At 49.8% G+C, this 18290-nt stretch overlaps 5 protein-coding genes and 2 long non-coding RNA genes across 15 annotated transcripts; 4 read left to right on the plus strand and 3 right to left on the minus strand.

The window, feature by feature from the left end:
- Positions 1-677: 677 nt before the first annotated feature.
- Positions 678-2852, plus strand: LOC9633188 (UPF0183 protein At3g51130). 5 transcript variants are annotated; one of them, XR_002992463.1, is made up of 13 exons: positions 678-853; positions 941-1023; positions 1079-1153; positions 1219-1286; positions 1346-1451; positions 1516-1576; positions 1648-1826; positions 1890-2000; positions 2057-2170; positions 2230-2330; positions 2377-2444; positions 2523-2624; positions 2693-2852. XR_002992463.1 is itself a non-coding variant. In XM_024675672.1 (13 exons), the coding sequence occupies exons 1-13, from the start codon at positions 796-798 to the stop codon at positions 2741-2743; spliced, it is 1173 nt and encodes a 390-aa protein (XP_024531440.1). In that variant the 5' UTR covers positions 681-795; the 3' UTR covers positions 2744-2852. The 5 variants fall into 5 exon arrangements, 3 of the variants coding, with proteins under 3 accessions (XP_024531440.1, XP_002970764.1, XP_024531441.1); XR_002992462.1 differs by having other exon boundaries at positions 681-853; positions 2520-2624; XM_024675672.1 differs by having other exon boundaries at positions 681-853; positions 2230-2326.
- On the minus strand, positions 2833-5232 carry LOC9633189 (transcription factor SCREAM2). 2 transcript variants are annotated; one of them, XM_024675671.1, is made up of 6 exons: positions 4965-5232; positions 4849-4906; positions 3757-4785; positions 3385-3636; positions 3127-3297; positions 2833-3065 (listed from the first exon to the last, which is right to left on the minus strand). In XM_024675671.1, exons 1-6 carry the CDS (start codon positions 5024-5026, stop codon positions 2982-2984), a joined length of 1656 nt encoding a protein of 551 aa, XP_024531439.1. In that variant the 5' UTR covers positions 5027-5232; the 3' UTR covers positions 2833-2981. The 2 variants fall into 2 exon arrangements, with proteins under 2 accessions (XP_024531439.1, XP_002970916.2); XM_002970870.2 differs by having other exon boundaries at positions 2833-3062; positions 4965-5230.
- Positions 5233-5586: 354 nt separating this feature from the next.
- On the minus strand, positions 5587-6941 carry LOC9641309. Of its 3 annotated transcripts, none has more exons than XR_002992485.1 (5): positions 6854-6941; positions 6631-6785; positions 6428-6513; positions 6037-6337; positions 5587-5939 (listed from the first exon to the last, which is right to left on the minus strand). It is a non-coding gene; the product is annotated as an uncharacterized LOC9641309 (long non-coding RNA). The 3 variants fall into 3 exon arrangements; XR_002992484.1 differs by having other exon boundaries at positions 6020-6337; XR_002992483.1 differs by lacking the exon at positions 5587-5939 and having other exon boundaries at positions 5993-6337.
- A 78-nt stretch (positions 6942-7019) lies between these two features.
- On the minus strand, positions 7020-7846 carry LOC112346548. Its single transcript, XR_002992486.1, has 4 exons — positions 7803-7846; positions 7415-7531; positions 7210-7331; positions 7020-7154 (listed from the first exon to the last, which is right to left on the minus strand). It is a non-coding gene; the product is annotated as an uncharacterized LOC112346548 (long non-coding RNA).
- A 2902-nt stretch (positions 7847-10748) lies between these two features.
- LOC9641310 lies at positions 10749-13114 on the plus strand. The gene is made up of 5 exons (XM_002970719.2): positions 10749-11948; positions 12016-12105; positions 12173-12261; positions 12328-12640; positions 12756-13114. Exons 1-5 carry the CDS (start codon positions 11085-11087, stop codon positions 12939-12941), a joined length of 1542 nt encoding a protein of 513 aa, XP_002970765.1. The 5' UTR covers positions 10749-11084; the 3' UTR covers positions 12942-13114.
- Positions 13115-13160: 46 nt separating this feature from the next.
- LOC9633190 lies at positions 13161-15343 on the plus strand. Its single transcript, XM_002970720.2, has 2 exons — positions 13161-14550; positions 14621-15343. The coding sequence occupies exons 1-2, from the start codon at positions 13185-13187 to the stop codon at positions 15253-15255; spliced, it is 2001 nt and encodes a 666-aa protein (XP_002970766.2). The 5' UTR covers positions 13161-13184; the 3' UTR covers positions 15256-15343.
- Positions 15344-15374: 31 nt separating this feature from the next.
- On the plus strand, positions 15375-17927 carry LOC9633191 (sphingosine-1-phosphate lyase). Of its 2 annotated transcripts, XM_002970721.2 has the most exons (16): positions 15375-15591; positions 15642-15684; positions 15734-15779; positions 15852-16003; positions 16077-16136; positions 16187-16405; positions 16470-16611; positions 16657-16707; positions 16770-16861; positions 16911-17037; positions 17113-17128; positions 17188-17295; positions 17349-17403; positions 17462-17608; positions 17654-17732; positions 17780-17927. In XM_002970721.2, exons 1-16 carry the CDS (start codon positions 15429-15431, stop codon positions 17900-17902), a joined length of 1623 nt encoding a protein of 540 aa, XP_002970767.1. In that variant the 5' UTR covers positions 15375-15428; the 3' UTR covers positions 17903-17927. The 2 variants fall into 2 exon arrangements, with proteins under 2 accessions (XP_002970767.1, XP_024531540.1); XM_024675772.1 differs by having other exon boundaries at positions 16911-17128.
- The last annotated feature ends 363 nt before the right edge of the window (positions 17928-18290 follow it).

Here is an 18290-nt window from a genome sequence, read left to right on the forward strand (position 1 = left end):
GGGATGGCGTCTATCGCCTGTATGGCGGACAGGCGCTCGAGCTGAACCTCTTGGCGGGCTTGATTTGTGATTCTGAGCCGGGCGAGGCTGCGGAGGTCTTTCGAGGAGAAGCAGGGCTCTCAACCAGCAGTGCCGTTTCGGATGTGGTTTCAGGCTGGTCTCCCCGCCGCCTTGAGCGCTTTGATGGGAGGAGCGATGCGCTGTGGAAGCCGGAGGAATGGACTGAGGTGATAAGGGTGTGTGCAAAGGCGCCGGATGGTGTGGTGCCCAAGTGCGAGCTCAAGATAGCACAAGAAAGTGTTGACTCCATGATCGAGCACGATCGCCTTCAAGTGCAGCCTGTTATCAGCTGGGCTGAGAGCAGGACTGATCAAGACTTAGATTCCTATCCGCTTGTCATGCCAATGACAAAGGCAGAGCACCATGGGATGAAGCGGCTAGCCCGTCAACTTTCTTAAAGCATGTAATCATAGTCAATTAAAGTCAACGAATAGTTATCTATAACTTTAGTGTTCTTAAGGATAAACTTATCTGATAACTTAAGGAGTAGTTTTTCAGTCCGAATTTACTCACCTTGTAATCCCACACATTCATTTAGATTTTTCAACAAGAGCTAGGTAAAGTCGAGCCTTTGTTCTCAAACATTGCTATAATTAATTAAAGATTCTTTTGTGATAAGCTAGAAGGAATTGAAACTAGAACATATGTCGTTAAGTTTAAGCCGGGGTTTTCGCTCCCCAGCCCTAACCCAGGAACTCACGCAAGCGAGCGCGCTTGGGGCGAAGAGAGGCGGCGATGAGCGTCCTGACGCTGGATCTGCGGCCTGGCGCTGGCATCGGCGCCTTCAGCCTAGGTATGGTTCCATCCTCCCGCGCAATTGACCTAGAATTCTTCTCTCCGGGCGTTAGCTGAGCTTGACTCTCGAGAAATTCGTGTCCAGGGATGCCAGTTTGTGAGGCGCTTGCTTATATCGAGCAGCATCACTCCGTCTTTGATGTCGTGCACATCAAATTCAACGACGAGGTGAAGAAAAATTTCTTTTTTCTTTCCTTTCTCCTCATTAGCGACACTCGTTCAGGATCCGCTACAATTCGACCTTGTTATAAGCTTTCCAGAGCATGGATTTCACCTTCGTTTCGAGCCGCGGACGCAGGTCTGCGATTTTCTTGCTTTTTTTTCTTCTTGCTTTCTCACCAATGGTAAATGCGTCTATTCTAGAGGCTTCGTCTGATAGAAGTATATGATGTCCAACGCTTGCAAATGCGGTATGCCACGTCCTCGATTGGGTGAGCTCGCTAGCGTTTTTCTCTCCTTGATGGAATTTCTCGAGACTTACACTTTACAGAGGTCCCAGTGTCGCGGCTACCTTCGTTGCCGTTTACGCACTCTTTGGCCCAACGTTTCCGGGATCGTTCGATGCAAAGCGGAATATCTATACTCTCTTCTATCCTGTAAGCCTTGTCTTTCAAACTTTCCAGCCTGAAGGTGGGGCTTTATGATCATCTTTGCTTGCAGGGCCTGGCGTTCACATTTCCGATTCCTGGGCAGTACACTAACTGCTGCCAAGATCGAGAAGGTAAGAGATCTACGTCCTGCGCATAATGGCAATGTTTCTGACTTTCATTTTTTCGTTTTTGGCTAAACCAGCTGAGCTGCCTATTGAGTTTCCAGATGGAACTACTCCTGTGATGTCTCGCGTCTGTATATATGACGGTGCGCTTGGTGGTAATGTGGAGGCTGGCGCTAACCTTGCGGCCCTGATAAAGAAAGCCATCCCGCCGCAACTACCTTCAGGAAGTTTATACATGGAAGAAGTCCATGCAAAGGTGTTTTGACTTTGTAAGTTTCTTATGCCTGCCATCTAAACTTCTTCTCTTTTGCATTAACAGCTCGCTGAGGACCTGTTCTTTACAACCAGTAAGAAGCGCTTGCCGTTTGGAGCGTCTCCTCAGGACGTGTGGGCAGAACTTGGCCGCCCCGACGGAATTCATCAAAAGCAGGTAACTATCGATATGAGAGAGAGAATCAGTCACAACAATCTTTTCGTGTTACTCAGGTGGATCCTATGGTTATACACTCGGCATCGGATCCGAGGCCGAACTCAGCCCTTTGTGGTGACTACTTTTACAACTATTTTGCTCGTGGCTTAGACATCCTTTTCGACGGTCAGGTGAATAATTAGTCTTTTTCTTTCCGAGTTTGTGACTCTGGAAATTTCTATCACTGCAGACACACCGGATTAAAAAGTTCGTCTTGCACACGAACTTCCCGGCCCATACCGATTTCAACTCCTACATAAAATGCAATTTTGTTATACACTGCCCATGTAAGTATTCAGTTCTGAATCGGTGTTCTTACGATGACCCCTTTCTCTAGTGACTGGAAGCGACGAGAAAGATTCACACTATGTCATAACTGGCGATACAAAGTGGCCTCAAATCCAGGTTTGAGGCTTAGCAAGCTTTGCTTTTTCGATCTAGTCTCGAGTAATAACCCGTGTGCTTTTGTGTATCTAACAGCAGCTCTTGGGAGACGCCGGCCGAGCAGCCATTCAAACGCAAGGCTCGGTTAGCAATCCGTTCGGGCCAACCTTCGTCTATGGCTACCGAAACATCGCATTTGAAGTAACCATATTCCCAAGTCTCTCTTTGGAACTCACTATGTTTTTTTCTTCTTTGTTTCTTGTATGTAGGTTATGAAGAACGGCCACATAGCAACTGTGACACTCTTCCAAACGAATTAGAGCGTCGCAAGAACCAATCACTCTCAAAACTCTCAAACTGTACAGGATTGATGTAAATACTGCCCATCGCTTCGTGTGAATACGAATAATACAAGAAAGATGTTCTTGATTTGGTGTTCTTGGTTAGCTACAAAGTTTCTTAAAAAAACTACCAGGAATCGAGAGCTCGATGGTTGGTCAGCTCTAAAGTAGAAAAGAGAAGAAAAAAAATTTACACTGGATCGTCCATTCCTTTTTTTCACAATGCCTCGTGACACCCCGCCGTTTGCAAGAGCACTGCTTTGATCTCTTCGGGGGCGATCTCGGCATCGCTACATTGCTGCTAAACAAGCCACCATTACCATTTGCACGAGAGGAAAAGAGAACAAAAAAAGAACTTATACCTCGGCACGAAAGACGTCGAGGACGAAGCCATTGAAGCAGCTGATAACAGCCTGCTGGACGTCCAGGCCAAGATCATCCAGAGCTCTCATCGTGGAGAGCAAAAGGCCTGGCGTTCTCGCGCAGAACATATGAATGTTAATTCCCTTGCCATCCCTTGTTCTCACCTCCACCTACAAAGACAAAGCCAAGGGGAATAAAAAAAACCATGAGAAAGGAACCACTTGGTCTTATACTACTATAGACTCCTACTATAGTACCTTTGCTGGCTGGAGATCTGTAGGAGGCCCGGGGAGCAACGGAAGCGGGGAGATGCTGGACGCCGGACATTCCTCCTTGACGCAAGGAGCGAAACTTTGGGGCGAAAGCAACGCTCCGGATTGCTGCTGTGGCGGAATTCCCATGCTCCCTCCATCTGCTGGGCCTTCCAGCTCGCTGTGGAGCTCGTTGATCCTCTGGAGGAGCTCCTTGAGATACTCGATCGCGTCACCCAGAATAGACGCTCTATCCATCTGACAAAATCAAACCAAGTTGAGAGTGAGTGAGAGCGAGAGGAGAAAAAGAGGTAAAGGCATGGAAAGAGGAGCGGGCGAGTGAATGCCAAGTTGCCCGAGTGGTTTGAAAGTACTCACCTTTGTAATTTTGGGGACCACCGAGCGAAGCATGTACAAGCGATCATTAAGCTTCTTCCGCCGTCGCCGCTCCGCCATGAGATTCTTGGCCGGAAGGCCCTTGCGATTCCCCCGGCCGGAAGGGCCCTTGTCCGCCACCTGGTGGCCGCCCATCGCCTCGTCATTCTCGCACAGAAGCCCGGATCCATCGTCCATCTCCTCGTCCTCGCGGAGCTCCAGATCGACGGTGGCCATGTCGTCGGACGCCGACATCACCGGGCTCCTCTTATGGACCAGCGGCTTCTTGCTCGGGCTGCTCGGCGGCGGCGGCGCTGGATGATGGAGAGAATCGTCGCCCATCTCGAGGGAAGAATCCGGCGGCGCTTTGATCGCCCCTACGGCTGCTGCTATGGATGGAGATGTTTGCCCGCTCCCTGTATGCTGCTGCTGCTCGTGATGGTGATGGTTGTTCTTCCCGGACTTGGGCTTGGTCACCACCGAGGAGTGATCCTTGAATTCTCCTCCACTGCCACCTCCAAAGCAGTCGCCAAAAATGCCATTGCCGCTCTTGATCATCCCAATGCTGAGGCTGCTCCCAATTCCACTGAAATTCCCAAAGCTCGCGCCAGTGCTGGGGCCGAAGAGAGCTGGGAAGTCGAGGATCTGGCTGCCCGCCATGTCGGGCAGGAAGCCCGAGTGGAGATTGGCCACCGAGGACGAGGAAGAACACGCCGAGGAGGAAGCGGTGGCGTGGTGGTGGAAGCCGTTCCGGATGGGAGGCGGCGGTGGCAGCAATCCGGGCGAGAAATCGGTGATGAAGCAGCCGCCGGGCATGGAGGACTCGTCCAGGAAGGCGGACAAGCCGGTGGACCTGGCGTCGGATTTGCTGGCGGAGTTTGAGGCGGCGGCGGCGGCAGCCATGAAGTGGTGATGCGAGGGCTGCGCTCCTCCTCCAGCGGCGCTAGGGTAAGAAGGCATGTCATCGATGAGCGAGCCATCGTACCAATCCTCCTCAAACGAGCCGTGGAGTGCCTGATCGACCACCATAGCCTGCGCGGCAAGGGAAATTTCTCATCCAGGCGATCGATCACGCGGAGATCCAAGAAAGAATACCTTGTGCGGTGGCTGATGCTGCTGCTGCTGCTGCCGATCGTCCCCTATCGGCACCGTCCTGCGAAATTTCGAATCAAACAGTGAAAATTTCGGGAGAATCGCGGCAAGAACAGCACCTCATCTCCGATCCCTCGCCCCAGATTCCCTCCCTGCACAAGACGCTCGCATCCGACGCCATGGAATGAGAGCGCGCGCGCGCCGCGATGGTCGATCACCTCTCGGATTTCGGCATCACGAATGGCGCATTCCCGTCCCTGCGATCGCGATCATCTTTGTAGATTCGCCAGCGCCAAATTCTTTCTTGGCGGGGCGGCGTTGCCAGGCACCGCCCAACACGAAACACAAGGAAGCAAATCAAAGAAAAGGAAAAATTCACCGCACTTGAAATTCTTACCATGCGAGCTCCGTTTGTGTGACGGAACCGTCAGCCAAACGAAAAAGCGCGCGCTCCGTCCGGGCGACTGACGCCGCTAGACCGTCGGGCGTCAGCCACGTCGGCGTGTACGGCGCCCGTGCCGTCGGATCTTACCGCATCGCACGGCTCCTGCAGCGCCACGGCGGTCCTCGGCATTGAATGCCGCGAATGCGACGGGTTTGAAGAACACACCAACCCGTTCGTACCATCGTCTAGATCATGTATCGTACGGACGATGATCAATCCTATTAGGAGAACTTGCAATGAACAAGAAAAAAAGGGGAGAACGAGGAACGATAGCTGCCGTGCTAGTCCCAAAGAGGAACGTCAACTTCATTAGGTCTTAATAGGTGGTGGGGCAAGATTCTGGAAAAAGGGAATCTTTACATACAGGGGCTTCTTCGATTTGATCAGTGCACCGCCTTCTCAAAAGCAGACGTATGCAAGCCCATGAAACAATTAGGTTGGAAAAGTTGGCGCAGTGGAATTCTCTGATTGCTTGGAATGGAATGGAAAGAAGATTGATGGACTGGTTGATTGATTGATTGATTGATTGCGTCCAAGCGTGTGGAACAACCAGACAACGTCATCCATGTGAGAGAAGCTTTCGCGCACAGCTTTGCGGGGGGGAATTTTTGCAGCATCTCTTTTGTTCTTCGTTTTATCTTCCCTGCGGCTATCAAAGAAAAAAACAAAAGCAACGCCGCGACACAGGAAGGAGGATCAGAAGAAGCAAGAGGAAACAAACATATATACTTCTCTTTTGTGCTTACGAGCAAGACGTTATAAGTCGCGTCCTAATGCGACACTGGATCGATCGCTGCTGCGGCTGTGCTGTGCTTGAATGGAGCGAAGGATGAGGATCTATCTCTGTCGAGCGAAACTGACGTTCGCCCATCATCTCACTCTGGTGTTTTGCTCAAGTAATCTCGGATAAAAGTCGTTCTCCCTGACACACAAAACACGCAGAGTATAAACTTTTCAAGTGTACAAGCAAGAACCTGTTCCCGGTTCTTCGAGCTTTGTCGTGTGCTTCATAAATGTAACCAATCGCTGGCTTCCCAAATTCGCCTCCTATTCAGGTCAGCCACATCAATCAGATAAACTCACTCGGAGTTTTCTAAAGAGAAAACAAAAGCTTGTTTTCTCGAATAAATCTCTTACCAAACAACACGCTCGCCAGTGTGGTCACCACACTCACATGCAAAAATCCGAGAGAGTGCACAAGAGAATCTAGCAAGGTGGTGGAGCTGCACAGACAAACGAAATCCGAGATTTGTAAGTTTTCCTCGTCTCGAGATGCGTAAAAAATTGGCTGGAAAGCGAGAGACGGGAGAAAAGGGAAGAAAACAAACAAAGCAACCAACCTGGATGGACGAGGAATTGGGAAACAACGCCGTACAGGAAAATTGGCGATTCTTGAGGTGCCTCCTGAGATAGATCTGGATGGCGTTTCTTTAGCTCAAGACGCACGAAGCTTCTCTTTTCGGTGACCACTCGGGAACACCTACGAGTATTAGATCTGCAGAAAAGAAAGAGAGAAAAGATAAAAGCCAAACAACAAACAAAAGAGAAAGCCAGCCTTGCTACCTTTGTCCTTTTTCTCCAGCTGTTGGAATTTCATCCTTGTTGATGAGTTCGGTTCCTTTGCACCAAATGCCGCGAGGGGAGGTATGAATTTCCTGCACATTCAATTCCCAAGAGCTTTTAAGATCCTTTCTTTCCTTTCCCTCGCGAGCGAAATGAAGAACTTGCCGTTGAAGTGGAGTCGAGTGTGTCAAAACTTTAAAACCAATGAATGTCAAACCCTGTGGACAAATCTTGCGTGTTCTGTAGCTTCGAAGCTGGGAGAGGAAGCATTATTCATGCGTGATGGCTGGCTGGCACACGCCTGTTGACAAAATCTACACTGATTTGTCAAGAATCTGGGGCAAAAGCAAAATTACCTGGCTGTTCTTGAGCGGCAATTTAAGTCACAAATCTCTTTCCAAGTTGTGACCTCTCCAAAGACTTCCATTAGTTTTTGATTTCCTAATTTTTTCTTCCTCCTCTTTTCGCTGCGTATTTCCTGCACAGCAGCAGCTGCAGCAGCAGCAGCATCATCATCTTCGTTTCTAACAGAATGAAATGGAAATGCTTAAAACAAGTCACCTCTGTTGGCGACAAGGACGACGCTCTCTCTCTCTCTTTGCGTTTGCGAACGAGAGACTAATGTTCTTCCCGCAAGCGCAGATGTTAAAAATCGCGTTCGTCCCAAGTTTTAATGTCCTATGCACATGCCAGGAATTGAAATAAAAACTCGCGACAGCGACGCGTCTGGATCCAGCAGCGCAGCGAGCAAGCAGAGCGGCAAAAGGAATGTCAACCTCGGGAGCTATCGGATCAAGATGATCCTCCCGGAAACATCAGCGTCAAGAGAAAAGAAAAAGAGGCACACAAACAACAAAACCATCGGTCGCAAGCCAGGCGACGCGGCAGCGCCAATGCAGCGCCGCAACAGTAATCTAATCCACCCCCGAATCTAAAATTCAATGCTTACCGGAGCCCTACTACCGCCCGCGCCCATCGCCATCGCCATCGCCATCGCCCCCAAAACCCTAGAACAGAGTGTTAGGGCTTTAGTTTTAAATTTGGAATATTCACCACTACTTGGCGCGGGATTTTCGGGTGCATTGAACTTGGATGCCCAGCATAAAGAAATCCAGCCCTGTTTATACATTTTTCTCTTTGTAGCAGAGTCTTTTGTAGGGAGCACCAGCTTTACTCCTTGCATTGTGGAATTCACCAAAAAGTATAAAATAAACAGCCAAATTATAAAATAAAACTCTAAAAAATAAACCAAGAGAAAATTTCAGATGCGTTTCATAAGGCGCCTCCCAAATTCGCGGCCTGGCACCAAATTTCTTTAAATCCGCTGCCCGATTGATTGATTCCCATGGGTTTAGCTTCGGACAGCTCAAAGACACAAGCCTTTCTATTTTTATCTCCCCGCAAACTAAAGAATCACTAAAATCAAGCCACAAGCCACGACTGGGTCTCGGCACCGCCCTCCACGGCCATTAAGGTCTCTTTCCTAAAACCATGAAAATCTCTCGATCGAATCCATATCGAATTGTGTGTTTGGAATAAACTGGAGGCACAAGCGGCCAGCGAGCAGACACCAAATGCCACATCCAAAAATTCCACACCACCCCACCAACAAGCAAGGCGCCGAGTTGACACGAGTACGGCACTAGACAATCCCCGTACGGACGCCTTTGACTGGCCAGTCTCGGCAATTAGAAAGAAAGAGAAATGGGAAAAGCTTGAAATGAGGCAGAGATTTAAAGACAAAGAAAAGAAATCCTGGCCGCTGTCCCCAGCCTTGTCGTTCGTGCTCTTGTTGTTGCCACTGTTGCTTGTGGCGAGGCATGGCACAGAGAACACAGTGGCCCCACATTTTATGATAGACAAAGAAAAAACATCGAGTTTTGGGCATATAAAGGGCTGCGGGCCGAGATCAAGGGAATCAATCGGGATAGATAGATTCGCTGGAGATTCGGCTGCTTGAATGAGGACACTAGCAAGGAAGGCGGGAGCAAATTGCCAAGGGGAAGACGAGACATTCAGTCAGTCGAATCAAGCGGAATCGGCATTATATCTCCGGCCGTTACAGACTTTTGGAGAGAAGAAGGTGGCGGACATTGAGTGATTGATTGAGAGTCCAAGCTCGCCAACCAAAACGGTTGTTCCTGGAAAGGGGAATCTAACTTACCCCGGTCTCCAGGTCTTGGTCTCTTTTAGGTCAAGTCGTTTAGGTTCTCTTTTTAGGGTTCTTACGGTAAGAAAAAAAAAGAGCTTTGACCTTTTGCAAAACCCTAAAAAAAAACTGTCCGGCCAGCACTCACATGCCACTGCCAAATGCCACAGATGTTACTCCAGACAGCCAGTCAAGAAAGCGACACACATTAGCTTACCATTGGCTACCCAGTAGCACACAACAGCTATAACAAAAATCAAATAAGAATTTTTACGAAACCATTTCTAGACGTACAGTGTATAGCTACGAAATACGTAAACTGCAGAGCGGGGATATTCTCTAACAGATTCCTACGCCACCTACCTTATTCATTTCCCAATGAAAAACTATTATATTGTAGCCCTAACTTCGACGTAACGCTCATATACTCTAGTTTTTCTTGCATTGCGCCTTGTGGCCCCGCATTATTGAACGGAGCAGAATTTAGTGGATCTTCCAATGTGACTGAAGTTTCCAAGCATCAAAATCAATCAATCACGAAACAATATATATATATATATATATATATACAGAGATTTAAGATAAGCTTTGCCTGCCTCATCCTTTGCGCACATTGGGAGGAGCGCGAATTTAGACCATATCCCCTGCTGCACAACACCGAACCAAAGGCTGGCCCCGGCCGGGGGCATATTCTAATCGCTTTGACCTGGAATCTCTCCGGGACGAGTTAAGAAATGTTGTAACCCAGCATTAGGATCAATCAGTGTATCCCATTTGGATAAACTAGATCAGAATAAGATAGTTTAATGGCCCTAGCAGATGATAACAACAAGCCCTACGACGAGCAACCAAAGTCTAGCCAGCAAAACGTCGTTGGGGTTCTCTGCGTTTGTCCGGAGATTTTATTGCTGGGTTGGGCCTCTCGCGTCTCTCGCTTTATACATGAGAAAGAGAGGAGGAGCGAGAGATCTTGCGGGGAAATCTTTGGGCAGTGGCTGCCGGGATCGAGACTGGAGATCTTTCTTTGGGGGAATTGATGTTCCTCCAAGAAACTCCATCAATGGCATGACAAAAGAACCTCGCGATCATGCCAACCAAAGCCAAAGTCCCATGTTGTTGGGATTTCACACAAAAAGGGATTTTTTAAAATAAAAAAAAACGGAAAAGAGAGAAAATGACAAAAAATGGCGGGAGAAATGCCAGGGAATATTCGCGCGGCACTCACGAAAAACCAAAGGAATGACGACACTGGGAAGCGGAGGGCGACTAGTATCTGGGAAATCTTTTCGCGCACCGTGTGAAGAGGGCGGGTCCGTACCCGACACCCGCCACGTGGCGCTGGACCATGACGCTCATCGGGAGGGCATATCTACGGCGACTGTCGCGCGGCAGGTAGGGACCACCCACACTCGCGGGGGGTGCGATTAAGCCCCTTGATGCGGTCATAATAACCGTCGGATTCTCCTAAATCATGCCCCTCTCGGACGACAAAGATTGTTGAAACGACGGCCAAGATTCCGCCGGCGGGGCCCACACGTGGCGCACATCGTCGCCGTCCGCAGCCGGCCGAGCGCGGCGGGGAATGCCGTCGCGATGCAGCCGACGGCCACGATCGGCCCTTGGCACGGAATGTCCAGGGCGTGCGCTTTACATTCCATGGCCCTTCTCTCTTAACAACAGGGATGGATAGATAGCCCACAGACAGACACAACAGAATACAACAGGTTGGGAGGAAGAGACCAAGAGAGAGTGATCGATTCATCGCGTTGTTTTGCGCCTTGCGTCCGTGCGCGTGTCCATCGATCGATCGATCGCTCGGGTTCTTGCAATCCATCCATGGCGCCGGCTGTGAGCTCCTCTCTTCTTTCCCCGCGGGGATCCGTTCTTTGTGCGAAGAAAACGGCAGCGCCAGCGAGCGCGATCTTCCTCTTCTAGCGATTGCGAATGGAGGGATTGATGTGTGCGGCAGCCAATCCATGAGCGGCATTCGACTGTATCGATCGATCTAGCAGCGCGTTTAGATCTTCCCTCTCTTCTTTCTCGAAATATTTCATTTCCCCCTCTTTGCCTCGCAATATTTCCATGGCAGTGCCCTCGGATCACCAGCACCGGCGCTCGAAGAAATCCAAGAACGGGCAGAAGAAGCAGCCGCAGCGAGGGCTGGGCGTGGCGCAGCTGGAGCGGCTGCGAATCCAGGAGGAGAGCAAGAAAGCGATGTTAGCATCGTCGTCGTTCGCGGCGGCCGGATCTTGCTTCCAAGCTCAGCAAGGTCGGGTCTCGGCGCTCTGCCTCTCGGCTCCTCATAATCCTCCTCTCCATCTCCATCACATCTCCCCGGCGCAGCAAGGATCTGGCGGTGGCGCTGCGGCGGCGTATCGCCCCTCGAATCTCCCCTTCCTCGCGTCGCTAGGGACGAGCGCGAGCTCGAGGCAGCATCACAAGGCCAGTCTCGATCCTAATCTTGCCAATATTTCGCAGCATTCTGTGATCCATCAGCTGGATCATGCGCTCATGGCGAAGATCCATGGCCAGGCCTCTGCCGATAGCAGCTCTTGCAAATCCGGGATCTCATCCGATGTCTCGGCTGCTGCTACCGTTGCCGCCTCTCACCACCTCTTTGGAAGACGCAGTGGAAGATCCTCGTCCTCTCCATCGCCGTGCTCGTCCCAGCACAACAGCAAGCCCGATCACGTCTTCGACGAGAGCGATGAGTCGAGCAGAGGCGCCGCCGCTGCTGCTGCCCCACCGTTCGTGTTCCTGGGATCTTCATCCTCGTGCTCTTCCGAGGCCAACCACAGGAACACTACTATCCCCTTGATGATCCAGCCGGGGAGCAGTAGCAACAACATCATCAAGGACAACCTTCCGGAGTCGTCCGAGATGTTTGATCCATTGTTTCGGACTCGCGCTCGGCGGGTCTACGGTGATGGCAGAGATTGGCCAGGGGTAAGTGGAAAGCTCTCGGGCTCTCAAGTTTGATCGATCAACCCATCTTGGTTTGGTTCTTGTGTAGATTCACACCCATGGCATTCCTGCTATCAAGGAGCTCTCTTCATTCCAAATACCAGGCAATACCATCCCAGCATTGTCCTCGCCCAACAAGGTAAGCTAGTTCTTTCCAGTTCCTCTTGGATGCCCGATATGACCCACAAAGTTGGTGTTTATGCCAGGCTTGTTGGACGGGTGCCCGAGATGGAGTAGCCGACTTGGGTTCCGGCTACTCGGGCTCGGTGGACAAAGGGTCCAGCGTCAAGATGATGTAAGAGTTGGAGATCTCCTTGTTTGGTTTTGTTCTAACGATTGGCCCCTTGGGTGTTTCTCTCAGTGCTACTGCTTCATCGTCGCCCAGGAGTCTCTCGGCGGCGTCGAGCTGGGCGAGATCCGAGGTTTGCTTCTCGTTCGAGCAGCAGCTCAAGGACAGCTGCTCCAGCTCGCTCAAGAACGCCGCCACCATCACCAACAGTAGCACCAACTTGGAGGCGACCTCGTCTACCAAGCCGGCTTCCTGTGACTTCCTGACGCTGGCGCTGGCAGCTCCTGATCCTCGCCCCCAATTCCACAAGCGGCCGAGCAGCGGACTGCCAGACTTAAAACCCGATGACGACGAATCGTCGAAGTTCGCGGTGACCACCCCCCAGGTGAGTGACAAAACTTAGAAAAATCCAGGACAGTGTTTTAATTCGCAGTACCACTTGGCGAATGCTTGAAGATCTACATGGCTTGACTGTTCGTTCGTCGTTTTTGTTCTTCCAGGAGGCGTCCGGCGAGACCGACGATCACTGGCTGCTCAAGAATCACCATCAGCTGGCCAGGAAATCGATCAAGCTCCAGCATTTTGGCACTCCATCCATGGTGCCGGCATCGCCTTTCATGCTGGACCTGAGCCTCAAAGTTCCATCGATCGAGGAGTCGTCGCTGGAGCTCAAGCTCGCCTTGTGATCATCTCAGAGTAAGATTTTTTCCACAGCGAAGAAACCAAAAAACCAAACAGCTCAAACTCTTCGTTGTTGGGAAGAAACCAAACAAAAAGAAATTCCATTCCAGGCAAAGTGGAAAGGAATTTCATCTCATTTTACTATATAATCTTTTCTACGAACAGTAGTCTTTTAAAAGTATTGTAGGGTTCTTTGGGGGTTTTAGCTAGGTCATGGTGGGAGAGTGAGATCCGGGGGCGCGATCGAGATGATGCGCGCGCACAGGTTAGTAGCGATCGATCGCGCTCTCGGCAGCGCCCGTGTTCGTGCTGCGTCATTGGCAGCCGTGGAGCAATGCATGAAGCTGGATGATGTTTCTGCTGACGAGCGCAAGGCCGCGAGCTGGGCCGTGGCGAGCTTCCTCAAAGACCTGGGATTGAAATCCCCGGAGGCAGCAGGGGTGCAACGCGCATCGCCAGTGTTCGCGAGGAAGGTAGTGGCGCTGGCCAAGGAAAATCTCGGCAGTGGCGAGGCCAGGATCTCGATCAAGGAGCTCAAGGCGCTCTCCTCTCAGGTGTTGCAAGAGCGGCGGATCAATGTGGCTGAGGCGGTGCTGGAGAGCCTCGGCGGAGCTCCGGACTGGGTGGAAGCCAGTCTAGCGCTCGTCGACAGCAGCGAGAATGGAGTTTTCAATCTTCTCGAGATCACGAACAAGCTCCACAAGATTGGATTCGAGAGGAAGAAGATGTGGCTGGTCTTCGAGCACAACAGTTTGCTCTGGGCGAGCACGCCGCTGGACGTGGAGAACAGCATCGTTGCGCTCAAGAAGGTGGATGGAGGGAAGTTCTTGATGAGGACCATCTTTTGCTGCCCGCTGCTCATCGGCCGATCGTCCCAGGAAGTTCTAAACGGTCTCGTGTGGGAGCTCGCTCGAGTTGGCGCTGATAAGAAGGATCTCTACAATCTCTTCATGCTCTTCCAGAAGAACCGGGAGTCTCCTCGCCCGGTCCCGGAGATCCTGGAGCAACAGTGTGGATTCAGCAAAGCCGAGGTTCGCCGCCGGCTAACTTCCAACACTCTCAAGCTCGCGTCGGAGGTGAATCACTCGCTGGAGCTCGCCATGAAGTGGTTTTCCAACGAAGGTGTCAAGGAAAACGACTTTTGGAAGATGGTGGTCCATCGGCCGTCGGACTTCTGCCGCAGCACCGCTTCCTTGGACGAGCAAATGGCGTTTTTGACAGAGTGGGGCTTGTCACGACCCGAGGCCTTGCAGATGCTCGTCAAGCACGCGTACAGTGTGATATGGAACGTCAGCATAGCCAAGACGAAGATCCAGTACTTGGTGGAAACGATGGGATTCCCGGCGCAGACGATACTTTCGTGTCCGAAGTTTCTCTCCTGCAGCTTGGGACTGAAGATCCGGCCTCGCCACCGGTTGGTGGAGTTTCTGGAGAAGCAGGGAAAGATCGAGAGGCCGGCGTCGCTGCAGTACTTGATCCTGTCGGAGGAGACGTTTTTGGATACTTATGGTAAGCTCCACCTGGATGCTGGTAGAGTTTACGCGGAAGCAAAAGGCCTCGCCAGCGCTGGAGATGACGAACAGCTACAGGAGGAGGAAAGTTTTAGCCAGCAAGGTCAGATTTCGTTCTTTATTCTTTCGCATTCATTGGGTATCTCACTCAAGAACTGAAATGGTGCGTGCAGGGGACGAGGCAGCTGAGACCGAAACTCTCGAAGCTGTCAAGAGCACACAAGTACTACTACAGCTCAAAAGCCTGGGTGATCCAACTTCGGTATCCGTGGAACGAGCTCCCAACTTACGGAGCTCGTTGAGCAAGTTAGAGGGTGATCACGGTGGCGATCTTGGAAAAAAGATCCGAGCTTCATCGAAGATCTCGGCTGCGCTGGAGCGCATTCAAAGCGACAGCAGCAGTCCAACGACGAGTGACACTTCCAGGGAAGTACAGCAGATTAAACAAACTGGAGGTACTGCAACTCTAGCAGCGGCAGTAGCAACAGGATCAGTGGAAGAAATAGCAGTGGAAGAGGTGGCAGTGGAGGAAAAGGAGATAGCAGCAGGAGGAGTGGCATCAGCAAGCCGTGATCCTTGCGAGCATGCGAATGGAGTGAGCGCAAACCGGGCAGAAGCTCCACCAGAAGTTATGGCAGTGGAAGGAGGAGAAGCATCAAGCGCTGACGCTTGTTTCAAGGCTGGAAGAACTGGAGAGGGCGCTGCTGCTGCTCCGGAAGATCTCGACAGTGACGAAAGCCATGGCCGATCGAACAAGACCGGTGGAATCGTGGCGTTTTTCCGAAAGTTCTTCACCGGGAGCTCGTGAAGAAAATTCTTGCGGTGTTTAGGATAAGCAAAATGTTTATTGTTAAACAAAACCTGTGTTGTAAATTTAGAGGGAAAGGGTTTAAAAAGCGAGGTGAATTTAGGGTTAGGGCTTACCGAGAATTTTTTATTTTTGGTGTAGCTAACGAGATTTCGTGTCACCGAAGCACAGCCATGGCCGCTTCAATGGCGCTGGGAGAGCTGTGGCAGGCGTCCAACTATTTTCTCGCTCAGATCGAGCCAGCAATCCTCGCTCTTGCGGCGCTCGCGGTTGGAGTGATCGCGCCATGGGTTTTGTCGGCGATTTCTTGTGCTTACTCTGCCGTGGAGGAGAAAGGTTAGCTCCAAATTTTCTTGCTCGTTGATTCGATTGGTATTTTAATTCAGGCATTCAGCGCGTTCTTCTCAATCTATTTTTTCACGCGTGTCGGTAAGCGATCTGGAAGAGCTTGACAAAATCTCTCCCCTTTGTTTTTCAGGAAAATTCCTGGAGTCAGTGGCTACATTCTGAGAGAACAAAATAAGGTAGCATTCCTATATCTTTGCTCGTGAGGATTTGGAAGCTCCATTTCTTTATCTGATGTTGATTGCGATCAGGTCATAGACAAGTTAAATTCGAGTACTAAATCAAAGCGTTCTCGTTGGATATCAGAGCTTCCCAAGTCCGGTCTCGGCAACGGAGTGCTTGACTGGCTCAACTCTGAGAGGCAAAAGGACATGAAATGGGAAGGGAAATGTTCTGGAACTGTGTAAGTCTTGACGAGCTGTCCTGTGCCTTGATAGAAGTTTTGCTTTCTAAATTCTTTCATCTTGTGTGGACAGATATATTGGTGGAACGGATGCAGAACAGCATTTTTCTCTGTTGAACGAGGCATATGCACTGTACGTCTCATCCAGCGATTAGAAGAAAATGTCGTAACGATTCATGACAGATTTGCACACACGAATCCTTTACATGCAGACGTTTTCCCAAGCATAGCAAAGTTTGAGGCTGAAGTTGTCGCTATGACGGCCTCAATGCTCGGCAGTAAAGAACTGGATGGCCAGGTGTGTGGAAACATGACTTCCGGTGGCACAGAGAGTATTCTAATGGCTGTTAAGTCGACTCGTGACTACATGCGAGCCACCAAAGGAATCACAAAACCAGAAATGTGAGTCCCGAAGCTAAGTCGTTTTTTTCTTTGTTCTTGTTTTCACTTGAGCTGCCAACTGCAGGATCATTCCAGTGTCCGCTCACTCAGCGTACAACAAAGCGGCTCAGTATTTTCAGATCAAATTGAAGATCGCACCCGTGACTAGTAACCTCCAGGCCGACGTTAGCAGTATCAAACGACTGATCAACAAGAACACGATTATGGTAATTTTCACACGTTCGCAATGGTCAGCAACATTGTTTTGGCAGATTGTAGGATCGGCGCCAGGATTTCCTCACGGTGTTGTTGATCCTATAGAGGTTTGGACTTTGGACTGGACGCTATGGAAAGCTTCTCACTTTTCTTTTTCTCTCCTGTGCAGGAGTTGGGCGCTCTTGCGATTAACAAGAGAGTCTGTTTTCACGTGGATCTCTGCCTAGGAGGTTTTGTTTTGCCGTTTGCTAGAAAGTTGGGGTGAGTCTTTCATCGTCTTTTTCCTTGTATAACGATACGATTTTTGCAGATATTCTATTCCGCCTTTTGACTTCTCGGTTCCGGGAGTCACTTCCATCTCCATCGATGTACACAAGTATGGTCTCGCTCCAAAAGGCACCAGTGTCGTGCTCTACCGAAATCACGAAATCCGGCGGGTATGTTCACTTTCTGACTCAAAAGATTTAGTGTCATCTCACTTTCACTTTCCTTTTCCTTTTCATTGGTCACAGCACCAATTTGTAGCAGGTTGTAAATCTCTGTTGACAAACTACCATGAAGTTGAAGGTCTTTTTCTTTCTTTATAGTCACGGATTGGTCTGGCGGGCTGTATATATCGCCATCCATGGCTGGAAGCAGGCCGGGAGCTCTCATAGCTGGTGCTTGGGCTGCATTGGCATCTTTGGGAGAGGAAGGTTCGTCTCATCCTTTTTGGTCTTCGTCTCCTGCACTGAATTGTCTTTGACAGGGTACTTGAAAATCACGAAAAGTCTCATGGAGGCATCCAAAAAACTGAGGGACGGGTAAATATTAAGTGGTTCTTCGTTTCTTTTTTCTTGTCTCTTTAGCAATTCCTTTCAGAATACAAGAAATTCCGGGATTATACGTGCTTGGAGACCCGGCAATGACAGTCATTGCGTTTGGATCGAACGACTGCGACATCTTTAGAGTGAACGACGCTATGTCGAGCAAGGGGTGGAGCCTTAACGCTCTACAAAAACCTTCCAGGTAAAAATCTCGTCACAGTGATTCGTGTGCTCATATAATTCGCAGTGTACATTTTTGTGTGACGCTCCAACACGTTGATGCTATCGACAAGTTGCTCGAGGACTTGCGCTGTGCTGTAAAAGAGGTAACGTGACCACTGAACTTGGATCCACCATAGCTTTGTTTTCACAGGTAAAAGAGAACCAAAGTGATATGGAAGAGGGAATGGCACCAATCTATGGAGCCGCTGGCAAAATGCCAGATCGTGGAATCATTGGAGACATATTGATTGCTTACATGGACAACACATGCTAATAAAAATAATATAATAATAATATGATATTGTGAATGTGTGGAATATAGAAATGGAATATAAAAATATGCATATCCATTAGTCTAAAAACCATAATTTATATTTGGATTGGATTGTGAATGGTTTAGATTGAAACCAATCCAATAGAATATATACAGTTGAAATAAAGTCATGGGAGGACTTTTGAGAAGTTGCGGTCCAAGGCCAAAGAGAAATATATAGCCATTGGATAAAAAATGTTCTAGGATATGTTTTTTCAATCCAACTCTTACTGATTATATGCTGTTCACATGTTCAAGATGGCCATGCCACAAAGTATGGTCCATAGCATCCAGGGAAAACATATGGGAAATATGTTTCCTATTCTCTATTGTTTCTTAGTGTTACATA

Source organism: Selaginella moellendorffii, unplaced genomic scaffold (assembly GCF_000143415.4).
Source record: "Selaginella moellendorffii unplaced genomic scaffold, v1.0 SELMOscaffold_15, whole genome shotgun sequence".
Lineage (NCBI taxonomy): Eukaryota > Viridiplantae > Streptophyta > Lycopodiopsida > Selaginellales > Selaginellaceae > Selaginella > Selaginella moellendorffii.

Bases quoted from the DNA above. Each gene is read 5' to 3' on its own strand.
- LOC9633188 (XM_002970718.2), top strand. From the start codon at position 796: ATGAGCGTCCTGACGCTGGATCTGCGGCCTGGCGCTGGCATCGGCGCC. The intron at 854-940 runs GTATGGTTCCAT...ATTCGTGTCCAG, and splicing joins CATCGGCGCCTTCAGCCTAG to GGATGCCAGTTTGTGAGGCG. The intron at 1,287-1,345 runs GTGAGCTCGCTA...TACACTTTACAG, and splicing joins TATGCCACGTCCTCGATTGG to AGGTCCCAGTGTCGCGGCTA.
- LOC9633189 (XM_024675671.1), bottom strand. From the start codon at position 5,026: ATGGCGTCGGATGCGAGCGTCTTGTGCAGGGAGGGAATCTGGGGCGAG. The intron at 4,907-4,964 runs GTGCTGTTCTTG...GAAATTTCGCAG, and splicing joins GGCGAGGGATCGGAGATGAG to GACGGTGCCGATAGGGGACG. The intron at 3,066-3,126 runs GTATAAGTTCTT...TGGCTTGTTTAG, and splicing joins TCGACGTCTTTCGTGCCGAG to CAGCAATGTAGCGATGCCGA.
- LOC9641310 (XM_002970719.2), top strand. From the start codon at position 11,085: ATGGCAGTGCCCTCGGATCACCAGCACCGGCGCTCGAAGAAATCCAAG. The intron at 11,949-12,015 runs GTAAGTGGAAAG...GTTCTTGTGTAG, and splicing joins ATGGCAGAGATTGGCCAGGG to ATTCACACCCATGGCATTCC. The intron at 12,641-12,755 runs GTGAGTGACAAA...TTGTTCTTCCAG, and splicing joins TCGCGGTGACCACCCCCCAG to GAGGCGTCCGGCGAGACCGA.
- LOC9633190 (XM_002970720.2), top strand. From the start codon at position 13,185: ATGATGCGCGCGCACAGGTTAGTAGCGATCGATCGCGCTCTCGGCAGC. The intron at 14,551-14,620 runs GTCAGATTTCGT...TGGTGCGTGCAG, and splicing joins GGAAAGTTTTAGCCAGCAAG to GGGACGAGGCAGCTGAGACC.
- LOC9633191 (XM_024675772.1), top strand. From the start codon at position 15,429: ATGGCCGCTTCAATGGCGCTGGGAGAGCTGTGGCAGGCGTCCAACTAT. The intron at 15,685-15,733 runs GTAAGCGATCTG...TTTGTTTTTCAG, and splicing joins CTATTTTTTCACGCGTGTCG to GAAAATTCCTGGAGTCAGTG. The intron at 17,404-17,461 runs GTAAATATTAAG...AATTCCTTTCAG, and splicing joins TCCAAAAAACTGAGGGACGG to AATACAAGAAATTCCGGGAT.